This window comes from Limulus polyphemus, unplaced genomic scaffold, assembly GCF_000517525.1.
Source record: "Limulus polyphemus unplaced genomic scaffold, Limulus_polyphemus-2.1.2 Scaffold3577, whole genome shotgun sequence".
NCBI lineage: Eukaryota > Metazoa > Arthropoda > Merostomata > Xiphosura > Limulidae > Limulus > Limulus polyphemus.
Genome location: NW_013669187.1, coordinates 38,417 through 52,582, shown reverse-complemented (window position 1 = coordinate 52,582; position 14,166 = coordinate 38,417). Strand labels below are relative to the sequence as shown.

The 14,166-nt window shown below is 33.2% G+C and overlaps 1 protein-coding gene across 1 annotated transcript in view; it reads right to left on the bottom strand.

The window, feature by feature from the left end:
• LOC106469623 (clathrin heavy chain 1-like) overlaps nt 1-14,166 on the bottom strand; it is an 85,088-nt gene that overhangs the window by 33,100 nt on the left and 37,822 nt on the right. Inside the window, exons 16-20 of the mRNA XM_013930124.1 lie at nt 11,433-11,503; nt 4,476-4,694; nt 3,013-3,278; nt 2,435-2,815; nt 1,886-2,069 (exon numbers count right to left, since the gene is read on the bottom strand). Of these exons, the coding sequence (XP_013785578.1) occupies nt 1,886-2,069; nt 2,435-2,815; nt 3,013-3,278; nt 4,476-4,694; nt 11,433-11,503 (1,121 nt within the window). The remainder of the gene's footprint in view (nt 1-1,885; nt 2,070-2,434; nt 2,816-3,012; nt 3,279-4,475; nt 4,695-11,432; nt 11,504-14,166) is intronic.

The following is a 14,166-nucleotide window of genomic DNA, read 5'->3' as shown; positions in this document are numbered from 1 at the left end:
TCTCTTGAATCTGATTGAGGTGTTTAAGATTGGTAAGGGGATTGATAGTGTTGATGAATCATCTTTTTTTGTACTTAATGATGAGAATGGTAGAATTAGGGAACATAAATATAAATTTCGGCAGGGTAAGTCATCTTCAACCAAGCTTTATTTTTCTAACAGGGTGATTGGTCTCTGGAATGGGTTCCTTTCAGACGTGTTGAATGCAGTTAATTTAAGGAAGTTTAAAAGAAAGCTTGAAAAATACTTGAATGATAAGTACTGTTTAATTTAGTGGACAGGATGGCCTAGATGGGCCAATAAGTCTCTTGTTGTCCTTAAATGTTATGTTACTGACTGTTTACACTGTAACTTGCTGTCATCCAACCAATAAGACAGTTTTACACCAGTTTAGTACCTATAAACAGTACAGACAACTATACTATTCCCTGCAGTAGTGTGCTAGATACACTCATGGCTGCTAGGACAAAAATGCCACATGACAAATGTGTAAAAATAAGCTTTGGCTGGTACTCTGTGCAACAGATTGAGGTGAAATTTCATGTTTCAGTAAGAGCTGTGTGTAAATTCTGAAGTGGGTATGTGAAACAAGTACTGTTAATAATAGAAATGAGTTAGAAAGCTCAAATGCTTCAAAAGTGATAAGAAAGTAAGTCAGGATATGCTCTTCATGAGATACACAACAATCCAGTAGAGACCTGGTAATTGTTACTAATAAGAACATCTGAAAGACCCAGTTGTATTTACAAGTGAATGTTATCTCCAGAATAGTAAGACACACATTAGCATGAAGTGGCCTTAATGGATGTGTAGATGCTCAAAACCACTGTTGTAGAGAATGAGACAAATCAAGTCTTAGCATCAAACAATCATAGTTTGTTCAATTGTAGAGAGTAGAACAGTATTATATCTGGACTAAAGTACATCACCTAAAGCCTGTTGCACTATAAGTGTGTGTGGGCTACTTATCAACTAATGATGGTGGAGATCTACATAAAACAGATGGAACCTTGCCGCTGACAGGTAAAAGCAGATTCAAGTCTCCAAATTCATTCCCCCAGGAACAAGACCTATTGGGCAGGGATTCATCTCCCAGCAAGATAGTGATTCCAAGTATGCCATATATGCTGTGAAACAATAACTGGTAGGAAAAAGGCCAATGGAATGCTCACAACCATGGCTTAATATAGAAACTGAGTAGGTCAAATGGCAACTATATAACATGACTGAATTGTGTGGAGTAATACAAGTCACTTGGAACGATATTTCAGAGTTATACATTGATAACCTATGATACCATAAAAAGAACAAGGTATACCGCTCTGTTTAAATCAAATAAAAAACATTAGTGCACTGTATAACTCATTTACTTTATTTTCCACAATAACGTATTTATCAATCGACAACTTAGTTTTAATGACTTATTTTCTCTGACTTCTTAATGCATATCACCAGTGCACTTCCATAACTATTTCTAATACTATAAATATAGAAAATTTTAGGAATTTATATTCTATTAGATAGGCTTATAAATTTATTAGTCTGACAATTACCTATAAATAATATAATCATTAGCAATCTCAAAAAGGATTAGATGTAAACTGCTTTCAGAAAATAATTAAGATTATTATTATTACTCTTAAAGACTTTTAATTTATAAATAATTTTACTGTTTGCTTGTAGTTAAGCACAAATCTACACAATGGGCTATCTGTGCTCTACTCACCACAGGTATTGAAACCCGATTTCTAGCAATGCAAGTCTGCAGAAATACCGTTGTGCCACTAGGGCAAATTTTTTTCTTTTATTTGCTGTTAAAGAATCAAATATTTTCTTATGTTATAAAAAAAAAACACACTATTAGAAAATGTTATTTTTCTTGTACCTGGATAGCAGAGGTGTTCACATCAAATTTTCTGAATATAGCAAAAGCTTCTTCATATAGTTCACTTCCAATAGCAATGTTTGCTATGTCAGGTGCATCATAGTTGTCCAGACGATTAATGTATTCCATAACACGAGTTCGATCAGCTTTAATTGCTGTGAGTATCAGAAGGTTCTGTAGGTTTCTGAAAGTTGAACATTTAAGAGCAGGAATAATCAGATAAAATTCTTAAAGAAACTTGCAAGTTTAAATTTCAATTGATTTTAAATATCAGTCACTTGATCAAGTGTTTTCTGACCAGCTGTAACATACAAAACCCACATAATCTTGCAAGCATGTGTACATTAGACATTGGTAAGTTAGGTAATATTACCTATTTTTTTTTACATCAACTGATATGCATTTAGAAATCTATATCATTAATATAATACCATGAAATATGAAGAGCAATAATAAATTAATTTAATTTTAGATTTTCTATAACTGAAATACAGAACACATTGGACTTTTAAATTTTATAAACATTTTAAAAACATATATCCAGTTTACCTGTGATCACTGAATGCTGAGTTTTCCAAAACAATCTTTTCCAACAGTTCTATGAGCTCATTTGGCAAATCTGCAGACATGAAGGCTTTTACAGTGACAGATATATCCTCTGGATCTTGAGTCTCTGACAGAGCAGTCTGCACTACTTGATCAATAAGCTGCCGTCGAAAAGGGTTGCTCTCTAACAGGACTTCAGCCCATAACTCCTGATCCTTGCGATGTACTAGGTAACGAGCTTCACTCTTGAACAAGGAATTCTGATTACATACATTGATCAACTCACGGTCGCACTCTCCTCGTTCATATGCTATACAAGCCAGATGAGGATCACGTTTTTCACAGTATTTACCAACTACTCGACTGTCATAATACTGGTTTTCTCTGTAAAGTTTAAGATTTCAATTAGTACCACTTACAATCCTACTTAAAAAAAAAAAAATCTTAAAACTTGTACACCTTTTACACTTAAGTTTCTTTTTTATGCTAATCAATATTTTCCCTATAATAATATTTGTTGGACATAAATTTAAAATTACATGGAAAATATTTTTTTTTTAGAACCATCACTATCACCTTACTTAAGGAATCTTTCAGGATTGTTGTTTGAATCAATGTAGATTTTAGCCAATGCATTATGGGTTGCAGGTTCAACAAGTCCCTCATGTATTCTCATTTCCAGCCAGGACAGCAGTAGCTTGAGTCGGTTCCGTTTCTCAACTTCTTCCACCAATTCATCTGTAGAAAACTGACCTTTGACATTCATAATAAGTGACTTAATGACATCTTCTGAACAGTCCACGTCTAACAGCCCTCCAACCACTACAGGAAGGCGAGAAGGGTTAACCTACGAAAAAATTACAAGTCACTGTACCATTAATAGAAAACAAAGAAATTATGTATTTAAGAATTGTCCTTGAAGATTTTATATTTACCTTTTTATTTTGTTTTTCATTAAGAAGCAGCAAGCTATTTAATTATTTTTCTTGTTTAATAAAATAGTATACTCAAAAAATGAAGACCATCAATATGTTACGACCTTAGTAAATAATGTTTTGTTGAAAGATATCCACTGGAAACTATCACTAATGACTGTGTCATCAACAACAAACTAGGGTTGATAAATTACACATGTCCTGATGTCCAAATTTATTTGGCTTGTTTTGAATTATGTCCAAAGCCATGCAAGGGCAATCTATGCTATCCATCTGAAATTTAGATTAGAGGGAAGGCAGCTAGTTAACACCACCTACTGCCAACTCTTGAGCTATTCTTCTATCAACAAACAGTGGGATTGACTGTCTTATTATAATGCCCCATGGCTGAAAGGGTGAACATGTTCAATGATCCTCAGATTGCAAGTCGAGCGCCTTAACCAACAGGCCATACAAAGATACTATAGTTGGAAAAACAATATACAAGTTCTAATTTATACCAACCAGTGTCTCAGTTCTAAAACACTAATAAAAATTAAATGTAATACTTCTGTCATGTAACAAAGTGTTGGTACAATTTATTAAATTGTTAAAAGTTTCGACAGATTCAAAACAAAAACTAGTAGTATCATAATCAAATCAAATATAGAACATTTCTTACTTCTAAAAATTACACATACTTTTGAAATATTCTAACACAAGCTACCATAATGAAAATAACATCCTGTAATACTTTTTTTTTACCTTCATATCACATAAGCTATAACAATATCCTAAGAGATTTCGTGGAAGAAATTACAATCTACTATTCAAAACATTGTCCCAATTTGAAAAATGGAAGTTTGGTTTTGTTAGAACCACACATTTGAAGGCAAACATCTATGAAGGCGATAAATTCAAAATGTGTAGTTAAGAGGAAAAAGCCCTTTTGTATGAAATTGTTCTGGTTTAGATAAGGAACAATAACTTCAAAAGTGAATTCATCCTGATATTTTCTTTCTAAATAAATCTTCAAATCACAAAAGCATTAAACTATCCTACGAGGTTTCACAGGAGAAATTACAATACATTGTTAAAAACAGTAAAATGATAATGAAATGTGACTTTACTTTGACAACATAAATCTCAATGTACTTCTGGAGGTTGTTGCGATACAGATACAACACGAGGTCGTGAACAAAGTCGAAGCGGTCACAAACAATAATCAATGGCAGTTGGTCTGTCAGCTTAGCTTCTTTGAGGAAATTCTTTACTCGCTCGGGATTGTAGCAATTACTTTCCCTACAGATCCTTTCAACTTCCTTGATCTGTCCAGTTTTACAGGCAGCCTGGAAATGTTACAAACTGATGAAATTAAACAATCTAGTTTAACAGTATACTAAGTATTTCTTTTAAGGTGGTTATAAGCAGCAAATTCAATGGATAGACTGGGTGTTAATGACTTCTGTCTTGATTTAACCTGGAGATGTTTTGGGTTCTGTGATAAGGTTTTCCCACAATGGACTCAGTGTAGAACCCAACCTCTTCTCCAGACTAAATCAAGGAAAAACATCAAATACAATGGATTCAGTGTAGAACTCAACATCTCCAGAAAGGTAAGGAAGGAAAAAGTCTTAACACAATGAAGGACTCAGCACAGAGCTTAAAACATCATTTCAAGACCATACCAGGACAGATAATCCTAAAAACACAGTCTATAAATCTGCATTAATTTTCAGTCTTAATTAACCTTAAAAAAAATTACAAATAACAATCAAAAGATTTTTTAACTGATGAACTGACTTTTTACTCTTAGTTGTGGTAGTATAAAAGTCACCTTTATTTTTGATTTTTAGAAACACACTATCTATTCAATGTTCTAGCAGTAAAGAAAAAAACATTCAATATCTACCCTCACATAAATAAAATAGAAATATCCCCAGAGCTGAAAAAAAACCCTTATCATTATCCACTTCCCATAAAAAAATTAAGTTACACTCATCCAGTAGAGCTATGTACTGCACATGCAAAAAAACATTTGAAACACTATCAAGATCAGCTCCAAGTCAAATAACAATGGCTTAAATAACTAAAAAACACAAAAACAAAAATAACTGATATAGAGTACTTAAAATGCTGCTTGACTTGCTAGCCAAATCATTCAGTTTTAAAATTAGTATTCTGCAGGATGAGAGTACCCTAAGCAAAAATCTCAGAACTATCTCAATTAAAATTCTTTAAGTTCTTGTATTTATATTTTAATTACTTTGTTTGTTTTGATCATATTCTCTTAAAGTATCCTCATTTAATACCATAAGTTTGTCACGAAAAATTATTTTATATACAGTAAAAAAAATCCTCTTATATTTTAAGTTAAATATTGCCCATTTAACTAAGAATTTTGGTACATTCACAAGACTCAGAAAAATACAGCGAGACTATTGAGAGACATACATCAATCACAACTTTCATAAGAACTAAACAGTTTCTAATAAGTCATTCTTGGAAGCTATATGTGTGGCTTTTTTGCCACTAAAATGTAAAACACAAGTTAAGTAACTTTTGCCACATTGAAGAAAGAGATTAGTGTAGACCAATGACATTATACTGGCAATTTTTGCAGTTATATTCATAAAAATTCCCAACTCATAAATGTCAGAGTATCTTGAAACACCAATAAATGTTTTAAAACCTAAGTTAGGTTCGGTAAATTTATTCTTTATAATGAACAAAATCACTATGTGACATAGCTGTATACTATGCCATTATTCAACATGCCTGTAACCTTTAATCTAAAAGTTAGATCTCACACATGCTTATTAGAAAAAGTACAATCACAGGCCTAAATACATCAATCATGCACTAACTTACACTTCATAGTAAGATATATTGTATATTACTGAAACTAACATAGGCCTCGACAAATCCCGGGTGCTAGATTGCCATGACAACTAAAAATTTCATCGTGACACCTAGTATTTTCCCCATTTTTTTCATGCGTAGGGCTGTTCTAAGTAGAACTCAAACCTAGAACAGTTTTGGACAATTGGAAGTCCAGAACTATTTTCATATTCTTTGTTTCTACAATTTTAATGGCTGATTCAACACTTCATGTTTTTTCAGGAATGAAGTACTGTAGTTGCACAACATGTTAAAAATTTCACACCATTTTGTTTTTCTTCTTTCTCTCAATTCAACCAATCAGTGCACATGATTAGACTCAGACGAGACCAAGTGCACATAAGTTCAGGCAATACTATCAGTTAGTTGTTGATATCACATGATCGTTAACATGCACTCGTTGATGTGAAGGTAAATAAATACAGACTGATGCCTCAAATATTTGTGCTCGTCTGGGGAAGCACAAAATCACAGATAACAGAAGCACTGATAATCAAGGCACTAGTGTATCTTATTAGTTAGCCCATTGTTTAATCTAAATAAAATTTTTCAATATATTTAAGTTCCTTGTTTTGAATTATAATCTTTTTAGTATCATTTCATCACATTATCATGAAACATTATAAAAGTTGTTACAATCATAATCATAAAAGCCAACTGTCAGTCGGTCAGTCAGAATCTCAGGAGTTATACGAATTCAATTCTATTTTTTCTCCTATAATACATCCTCTTTGATTGCCCATTCCCATTTTAGTTGAATTTAATAGTGAACATGGGCGTAGGTAGCTCCTAAATTTCAGCACTTTTTCTGCCACAGAAGTGCATTTGCACCCTATCAATGCCTGTGAAAAATAAGTCAAAAATTAGTGCAAATACATGCTTGGGAATTATTACAAAAAAACCTTTGTTAAAACAGACTGAAGATACCAATTATCAGTAGGGAAGAGGACATTGCATAAGTAGACAACACCACAACACAACCTGAACATGTATCTGTGGTTAAAAGATGCCTGCTGTGTAGCACTGAACAGAGGACAACAACTAAAGTTGAGTGAAATCATTAAAAAATATTAATGAGTATTTTGTGTTTTTGTATACACTTAACAAATAAAGTTAATCAAGCTAAAAATAAAAGAGACAAAACTAGGTTTGAACCAGCCCTCTTACGATTTGAACATATACCAGATCCTGCACGTGAAAACTCCAGATATCATACGACCACTGAACTTTTGCAACCAAAATTAATTTCTGAGCAACAATTTCTCTAAAACATGTATATTATTGCCTAGAATTGTAATGGTACAATTATTTTGAGAAAATTTTGGAAAAAGAAAAAACTGCAGATTGAAGATCACAGATAATTGAGGCACTAGTGTAGCCCCCATTTCCTGATACAAACAGTAGTGAAGTTAGGTTAGGCACACCTGAGTCCTGAGTTTTAGGACTGACTCCTAGGTCTGAAAGTTAACGTTTTGCTAAACTGAAAATGTATTTTAGATAGATACTTACCTTTTCTCGATTAGTGCTCTCTATCAATGCAAATTTCCAATGCTTGCCACTAGCCTTTCACTTCTCTTTTCTGCATACCAAATGTAAATGATTATGCAACAGCTCTTCACCAACTAAAGTGCGACACAACCCCTATTGTACCTAGTACCCTCTCCACACTTGCACTGATTAATCTCTTCAAGATTGGTCAAAAGCACTACACCGTGTACCACCGGAAGTGGGGAGGCTGGGTAGGAAATGTGAGAGAAGGTATCTATCGGAAAAACATTTTATAAAAAATGTTAACTTCAGATATGATATCTTACCTCTTCTCACAAAATAGCTTGAATCCCACATTGAACTGGTAGAGGGCCAGTGAAAAACTAAACCCCCTTTTAGGAGGTACCCAAAGAGAGACCATGAGGTATAGAACCAAAAAAGAAAATATCACATCTCAGCAGAAGACCACACTACATCTGATCCAAGTATACTCTTCACTCTTTTATGACTGTTCACAAACATAAAAGGCAGAAAAATAGGAAGAAATTCCACAATACATATTACTGATTAATGGGACCCTTGGGTGTCCGAGTGGCTAGGACACGTCAGACCATAGGGGTAGTTAGACCTCATCCAACACCTGGCAAAATCTGAAATTGTACAATAGTTACGTGATAGGCAGAGGAATGTCAATATAGTCACATCAAAATGGAAATTAGTAGGGAAGATGAGCTTCTGTACCAAAATACACCTCCACTTGCACACATTTTCAATCCAAAGGATAGTAGGAAGGAGGAATGCCCAGAGGTGGGATGACATCTCCAGTCCAAAACCTGGTGGCATTGGGTATGATTCTTTCAGGCCATGGTAGGAGGAAGATATCCAGCCATACACAAGTGGGAATATACACATGCTGCATCCAGTTACAACCAACACCAGATCCACCAGGAATCCACATGCAGCAGATAGTAGGAAAAGGGGCCACAAACCTGGAGTTTATCACCAGTCCAAACAATGGCAGCACTGGGTATGTTTTATCCAGTCCACAGTAGGAGGAGGGATACTGGCCAGAACACATGTGAGGACTTACTTAGCTGAAGCATCTCCAACTAATACCTGACCCCTGGAGAACCACATCCAGAGGATGGTAGGTAGGAGGAACGTCAGCCTGAGGAGCAACCTGCAATAGATATATATGGCGGAGTGCTTCAGCCAAAACCTGGTGATATCTGGAATTGTACATCAGGTCTGCAGTGGGAAGGGTGTCAATGATTCTAATCATGACTGGGCCATCTCCAACAAAACAAACCAACTGGGAATATACATCCAGAGGATGGTACGAAGGATGAATGCCATGGTAGGAAAAAGCAATCTGTCAGATATATATACATTATTATGTTATAGTGTGACAACCAAAACCTGGCGGTATCTGAAATTGTACATCAGGCCTGTGATAGGAAGTGCTATGCCATTGACAACTGCAGAATGCCACCACCCTAATCTCAACTGAGTAGTATGATGCATCCATGGTCCACCACCCCAGTGGCTAGAAACTGGTAAGTGGCAAGGACTCCCATACTCCACTAGAAGAAAGGAGGGAAAAATGCATTAGGGAGTCTGGAGGACCCCATCATTGGAGAAAGTGCAAAGGGTTATCGAAATACCATGGAGTCGATCAACCAACAACTGGCAGCATCTGGAATTGTATGTCAGTTCTGAGGTAGGAAGAGTCTCAATGCCACAGAGCATCAGAGATGGGCAGTAATCCTTTTCTGCTTTATTCATGTGTGTGTCCACGAGTGTACGGTCTAGGACAAACATGTTTAAGAAGCAAAAGACCACTAGAGAGAAAAAAACTAGCAGTCTTACAGAACACCCCATATGTACAATGTGTGTAACCTAATCCTGCGACATTACTGTTTTCACATAGATGTCAATTGAATGGATTCACACAACCATCATCTGGTGGCATCTGGAATTGTACATCAGGTTTGTGGTAGAAAGAGCTACAATGTAATTGATGAGCATGGTCACAGGATGAATAGTGTGGATTTTCAAAAAAAATTATACCTGGTCAGGCACCACTTGCCCCAGTGGGATCCACAATACATTAGCAAAAAAGGGTCTGTAAATAAAGAAATAACAAAAACATAGTAAAAAAACTAAGTCTGTAGTATAAAGGAAAACAATGACAAATTTGTGAGCAACACCAGCACGTCTGTACAGAATAACTGTCAACTGAGAAACGATTAACGAGTGCAAATGTGGAGAAGGTGCTGGTTACGACAGAGGTTGTGTCATACTCCTATTGGTGGAGAGCTACTGCATAATCATTTACATGTAGATATGCAGAAGCGGGAGGTGGAAGACTAGTGGCAAGCATTGAAAATGTGTGCCAATAGATGGCAATACTACCCAAGAAAAGCTATTTTGTGAGCGGAGGTAAGATAAAGTATCAAAAATATATGTCAAGTCTTGAACAAACATAAATAGATATTATGTAACTCACTGTATCTTAGTTATAAAGGTTACCTCTGTAATTTCCTTCTGGAAATTATGTACAGCCATTTAAAAAAAAAAATACTTTCCTGCTAATCTCTAAGCTAATGCTGGATGAAACTTACCATAAACTCCACAATTTTAGATTACAGGCATGAGAATGGGCAAGGGCAAAAAGGCTAAAAAGCCAGGGGTTCAGGGTAGGGCATAGTGGGGTCAAAGTCCCCTGAAGCTCCTGCATTTTGAACAAATTAGAGTAACATTTATTATATTAAAATGAAAAAAATTATTGTTTCTAATAACTAATGAAAGTTTTACTGTTTTGCCTAGTCATCACATCAGACAGCCAATCAAGTTTCATTTTACTGACACTTGATAAATTTAACTTCAACTTTTGCCATTGGCTGGATATTCTGAACATTCATAAACACTAAATCAGGAAGAATAACAGGATTCAGATTTTTCCCATGTGTATTCTAATTACTTAATGGAAGGTCGACAACCTATCTAACTATACTCCTCCACAAATTTTCTCAATATCACATGAATCATGAGACTTTCCTAGGGATGATCAAACAGAGGAAAAATTCTCATGCCTGTAATTATAAATGATAATTTTTGTAAAGGAAATGGAACAGCCAAAGTAATTACTTCTGTCATAATAACTAAAAGTTTAGAAATTTACAATACACAAAAGGAAGAAACTATGAAAGGGAGTTCTATGGCAAATAGACAGCAACAAAGAAAACAATTCCAGCTTTTAGATGATATAATAATTATTTCACTACAGTTTGTTAAATTTCATAGTTTTCCTCCATCACTACCTTTAAAAATTCAAACTACCTGAGCTTGAAATAAGCAACAAATAAAGACAACAGATTTGCAGCTTTGTTTTGGCATGTTATAAAATCTTATCTATGTAAGTGGGATGTAAGTCTGATATTATACTCTTCAAATAAAAATTGCAATCAGGAAGGGTGAACAAATCAAAATCAGAGTTAGCAGTTTGGATATTTTAAGTTTTTTAGTACTTTATCTAGAATAAATGCTAATAAACTATGTATGGAAAAAAATTCTAAATCTGAAAAAAACTTGTAGGTGCTTTGAGGGAAGAGATCAGACAGAAACTTACTGATATCATTTGCCCTTGTTAAAAATGAAATACCAAGTTGGGAAGGATTACAAATACAATCACTTACCTGGATGTACTTGAAGTGAACCTCAGGATCTTGACTGAAGTTTACAATGGATCCAAGAAAGTAAAACAGACCTACATAGCAGTATATACATATTTATATTTGTGACAGAACAAACCTAATAATTTTTTTTAATTGCTTGAAGGTTGAAATTGAAAACACTATTCAAAATTAAAAAAAAGTTTACATAATGATACTTTTTTCTTCTCCAAGTGTACAAATTAAATATACATGTACAAAATGCAAAACGTTTTGTACTTATGTATGTCTATGAAAATATTAATCTATCAGTTTAATCCTCTCATTACAGGCAGGTCAAAGTGTGCATGTCATGACCTTTTAAATTACATTCAAAATTTAATCAAACCACTTTATCATCATGGTACATTAATAGACTTGGCATTGAAAAATAGTTCGTAAATTAAAATCAAATTTTAATATTACTAAGGAAATATTTTAAAAATCTTCAATCTTCTATGGTATGAGAATGATATGAGCATGAGAATCTAATTTATTTACCACCTCTTCTAGATGTACAGAATTTAACACAAGTTACTCATTATGATATAGTTATTATCAGGCAAAGCATACTTTTATAGCTTTCAATCTTATTTGTTTACAGATCCATAAACTAGAAAATTAGACCCACTTGTCATGCCTACCTGTCACATCTTCTCTTTCACAAATTACTAACAATTCTCTCTGAAGTTTAATACTATATTATTCATAACCAAAGTTTTAATCTATCAAATGATGTATTATACTACATTGTTTTTTTGCACACTAAATCGTCTATTTCACTTTCACTTCAAATTTTATTCCCATGGGAAACACATCAACAAGCTTAGTGATTTTTAATGGCCCTTATCACATAGTTAGAAAGCCAAAGAAATTATGATAATTATAAGACATTGTTTGCTTTTTACATGTTATTTATCATCCTATGTTCTTAGGTGTATCATTTAATTTAATAAAAAATCATTTAGTGTAGCAGTACCATTAGTATATAAAAGTAACCATAAGTTTCATAAATATTAAACAACAAAAAAAAGAAAAAAAGACAACCCAGGTAAGTACTACATATTTTGTTTTTCATATGTATGCTTTATTTATTATTATATGAGTAACTGAAAATACAAAATTAGAACTTTATTAGGCTAGATAAGGTTATGTTAGGTAAGATTAAGAAAAAAAAATTATTCATAAAGTAAGCTCGTGAGTAGCTCATGCGTTACATAATTCAATAAGGTAAGATGTGATTGCCGAGTGATTTAAAATTTGTGTGATGAGATTATTAGTTAGAACAGTTTAAAGGGCAATAAGACAATAAAATTTAAGTAGAAACATATATTCTGTTACAAGTTTTAAACTATTTAGAATAAACAACTGTAGTTTCCTGTTACAATTTGAAATCATTCTAGAAAGAGATAAAAGGATAATTCAGATTTATTTCCTATTTTTTTATGGTGGTTATGAGGTCAGTCAAATTGACTGAATGTGTTTGGAGTTAAAATAGAGACAATAACAGGTAAAATATAAAGTTTTACTGAAGAAAAACATATGAAATTTATTTAAGAGTTTTAAAGATTATGCAAATGACATTTGACAACCTTCGGATGAAAAGTATTTTTAATCTTAAAATGAAAATTACTTTGCTCAGAGCAGTCAACACTCTGGCTGCATATATTCACATAAAATTTTTTAGTAAAAATACTTAATTGAGAAATTGTATTTTTTGTGTACAAAAGACTTGTAATGTTTACTGAAAGCTTGTGAAATATCTTGAAGATACTAAAACATATTAACACTTTCAATATGGGCTTGGTCAATTTGACCGACCATGCAACGTTTTTGTACTCGTTTAAAGTCTTTATAGTTTTAATACTTATAACTCTCAATATAGTGGGTATATCTTCATGAAATTTGGCAGTCTTTCAGTTAATATTACAAGTCTTTCACATACAAAAACTCATATTTCTTAGTGAAGAATTTTTATAAAATAAAATCAAGATTTGTCCATGAATATATTGAGTATTTGTTTTGAATAGTCTGTGTGCAAAGTAATTTTCATCTTAAAATTAAAAATACTTTTCCTCAGCTAAAAAAAACTCAAATTTCCTTTGTGTAATCCCTAAAACCCCCTAAATACATTTCAAACGTTTTTTTTTTTCCAGTAAAACTTGAAAGTTTCTGTTATTTTCTCTACCCTATCTCAAAATGGGATTGGTCAATTCGACCGACCTTGTAACTACCACACACACACAAAAAAAAAACCCAACCTAAATTAACATTAACCTTTTTTCTTTCTAGAATGAATTCAAATTGTAATATGAAACTACATTCATTTATCGTAAGTAGCTCTTAGTTCGTAAATTATACATCTATTTATAATTAAATTTTATTGTTATATTGCCCTTTGAATAGTGTCTAATTACTGTACATGCCATTATAAGTTGTAAATCAATCGGGGAACGAGCAGCTCACGTTACGCTATTGAATTACATTACCCACGAGCTGCACGCATGTGTGCCTCATGAACCGTTTTAATTATATTATTATTATTACTTATTTTACCTAATCTAGTCTAAAATAACTTAAAAAGATTCATAGTTTTAAATTCTAGTTACTTTTACAATAATAAATAAAGAATAAATATGAAAAACAAGAAATAAAGTACTAACCTAATCTTTTTTCTTGCTGTTGGGTTAACCCTAATTTTTTATAATAATGCACTTAA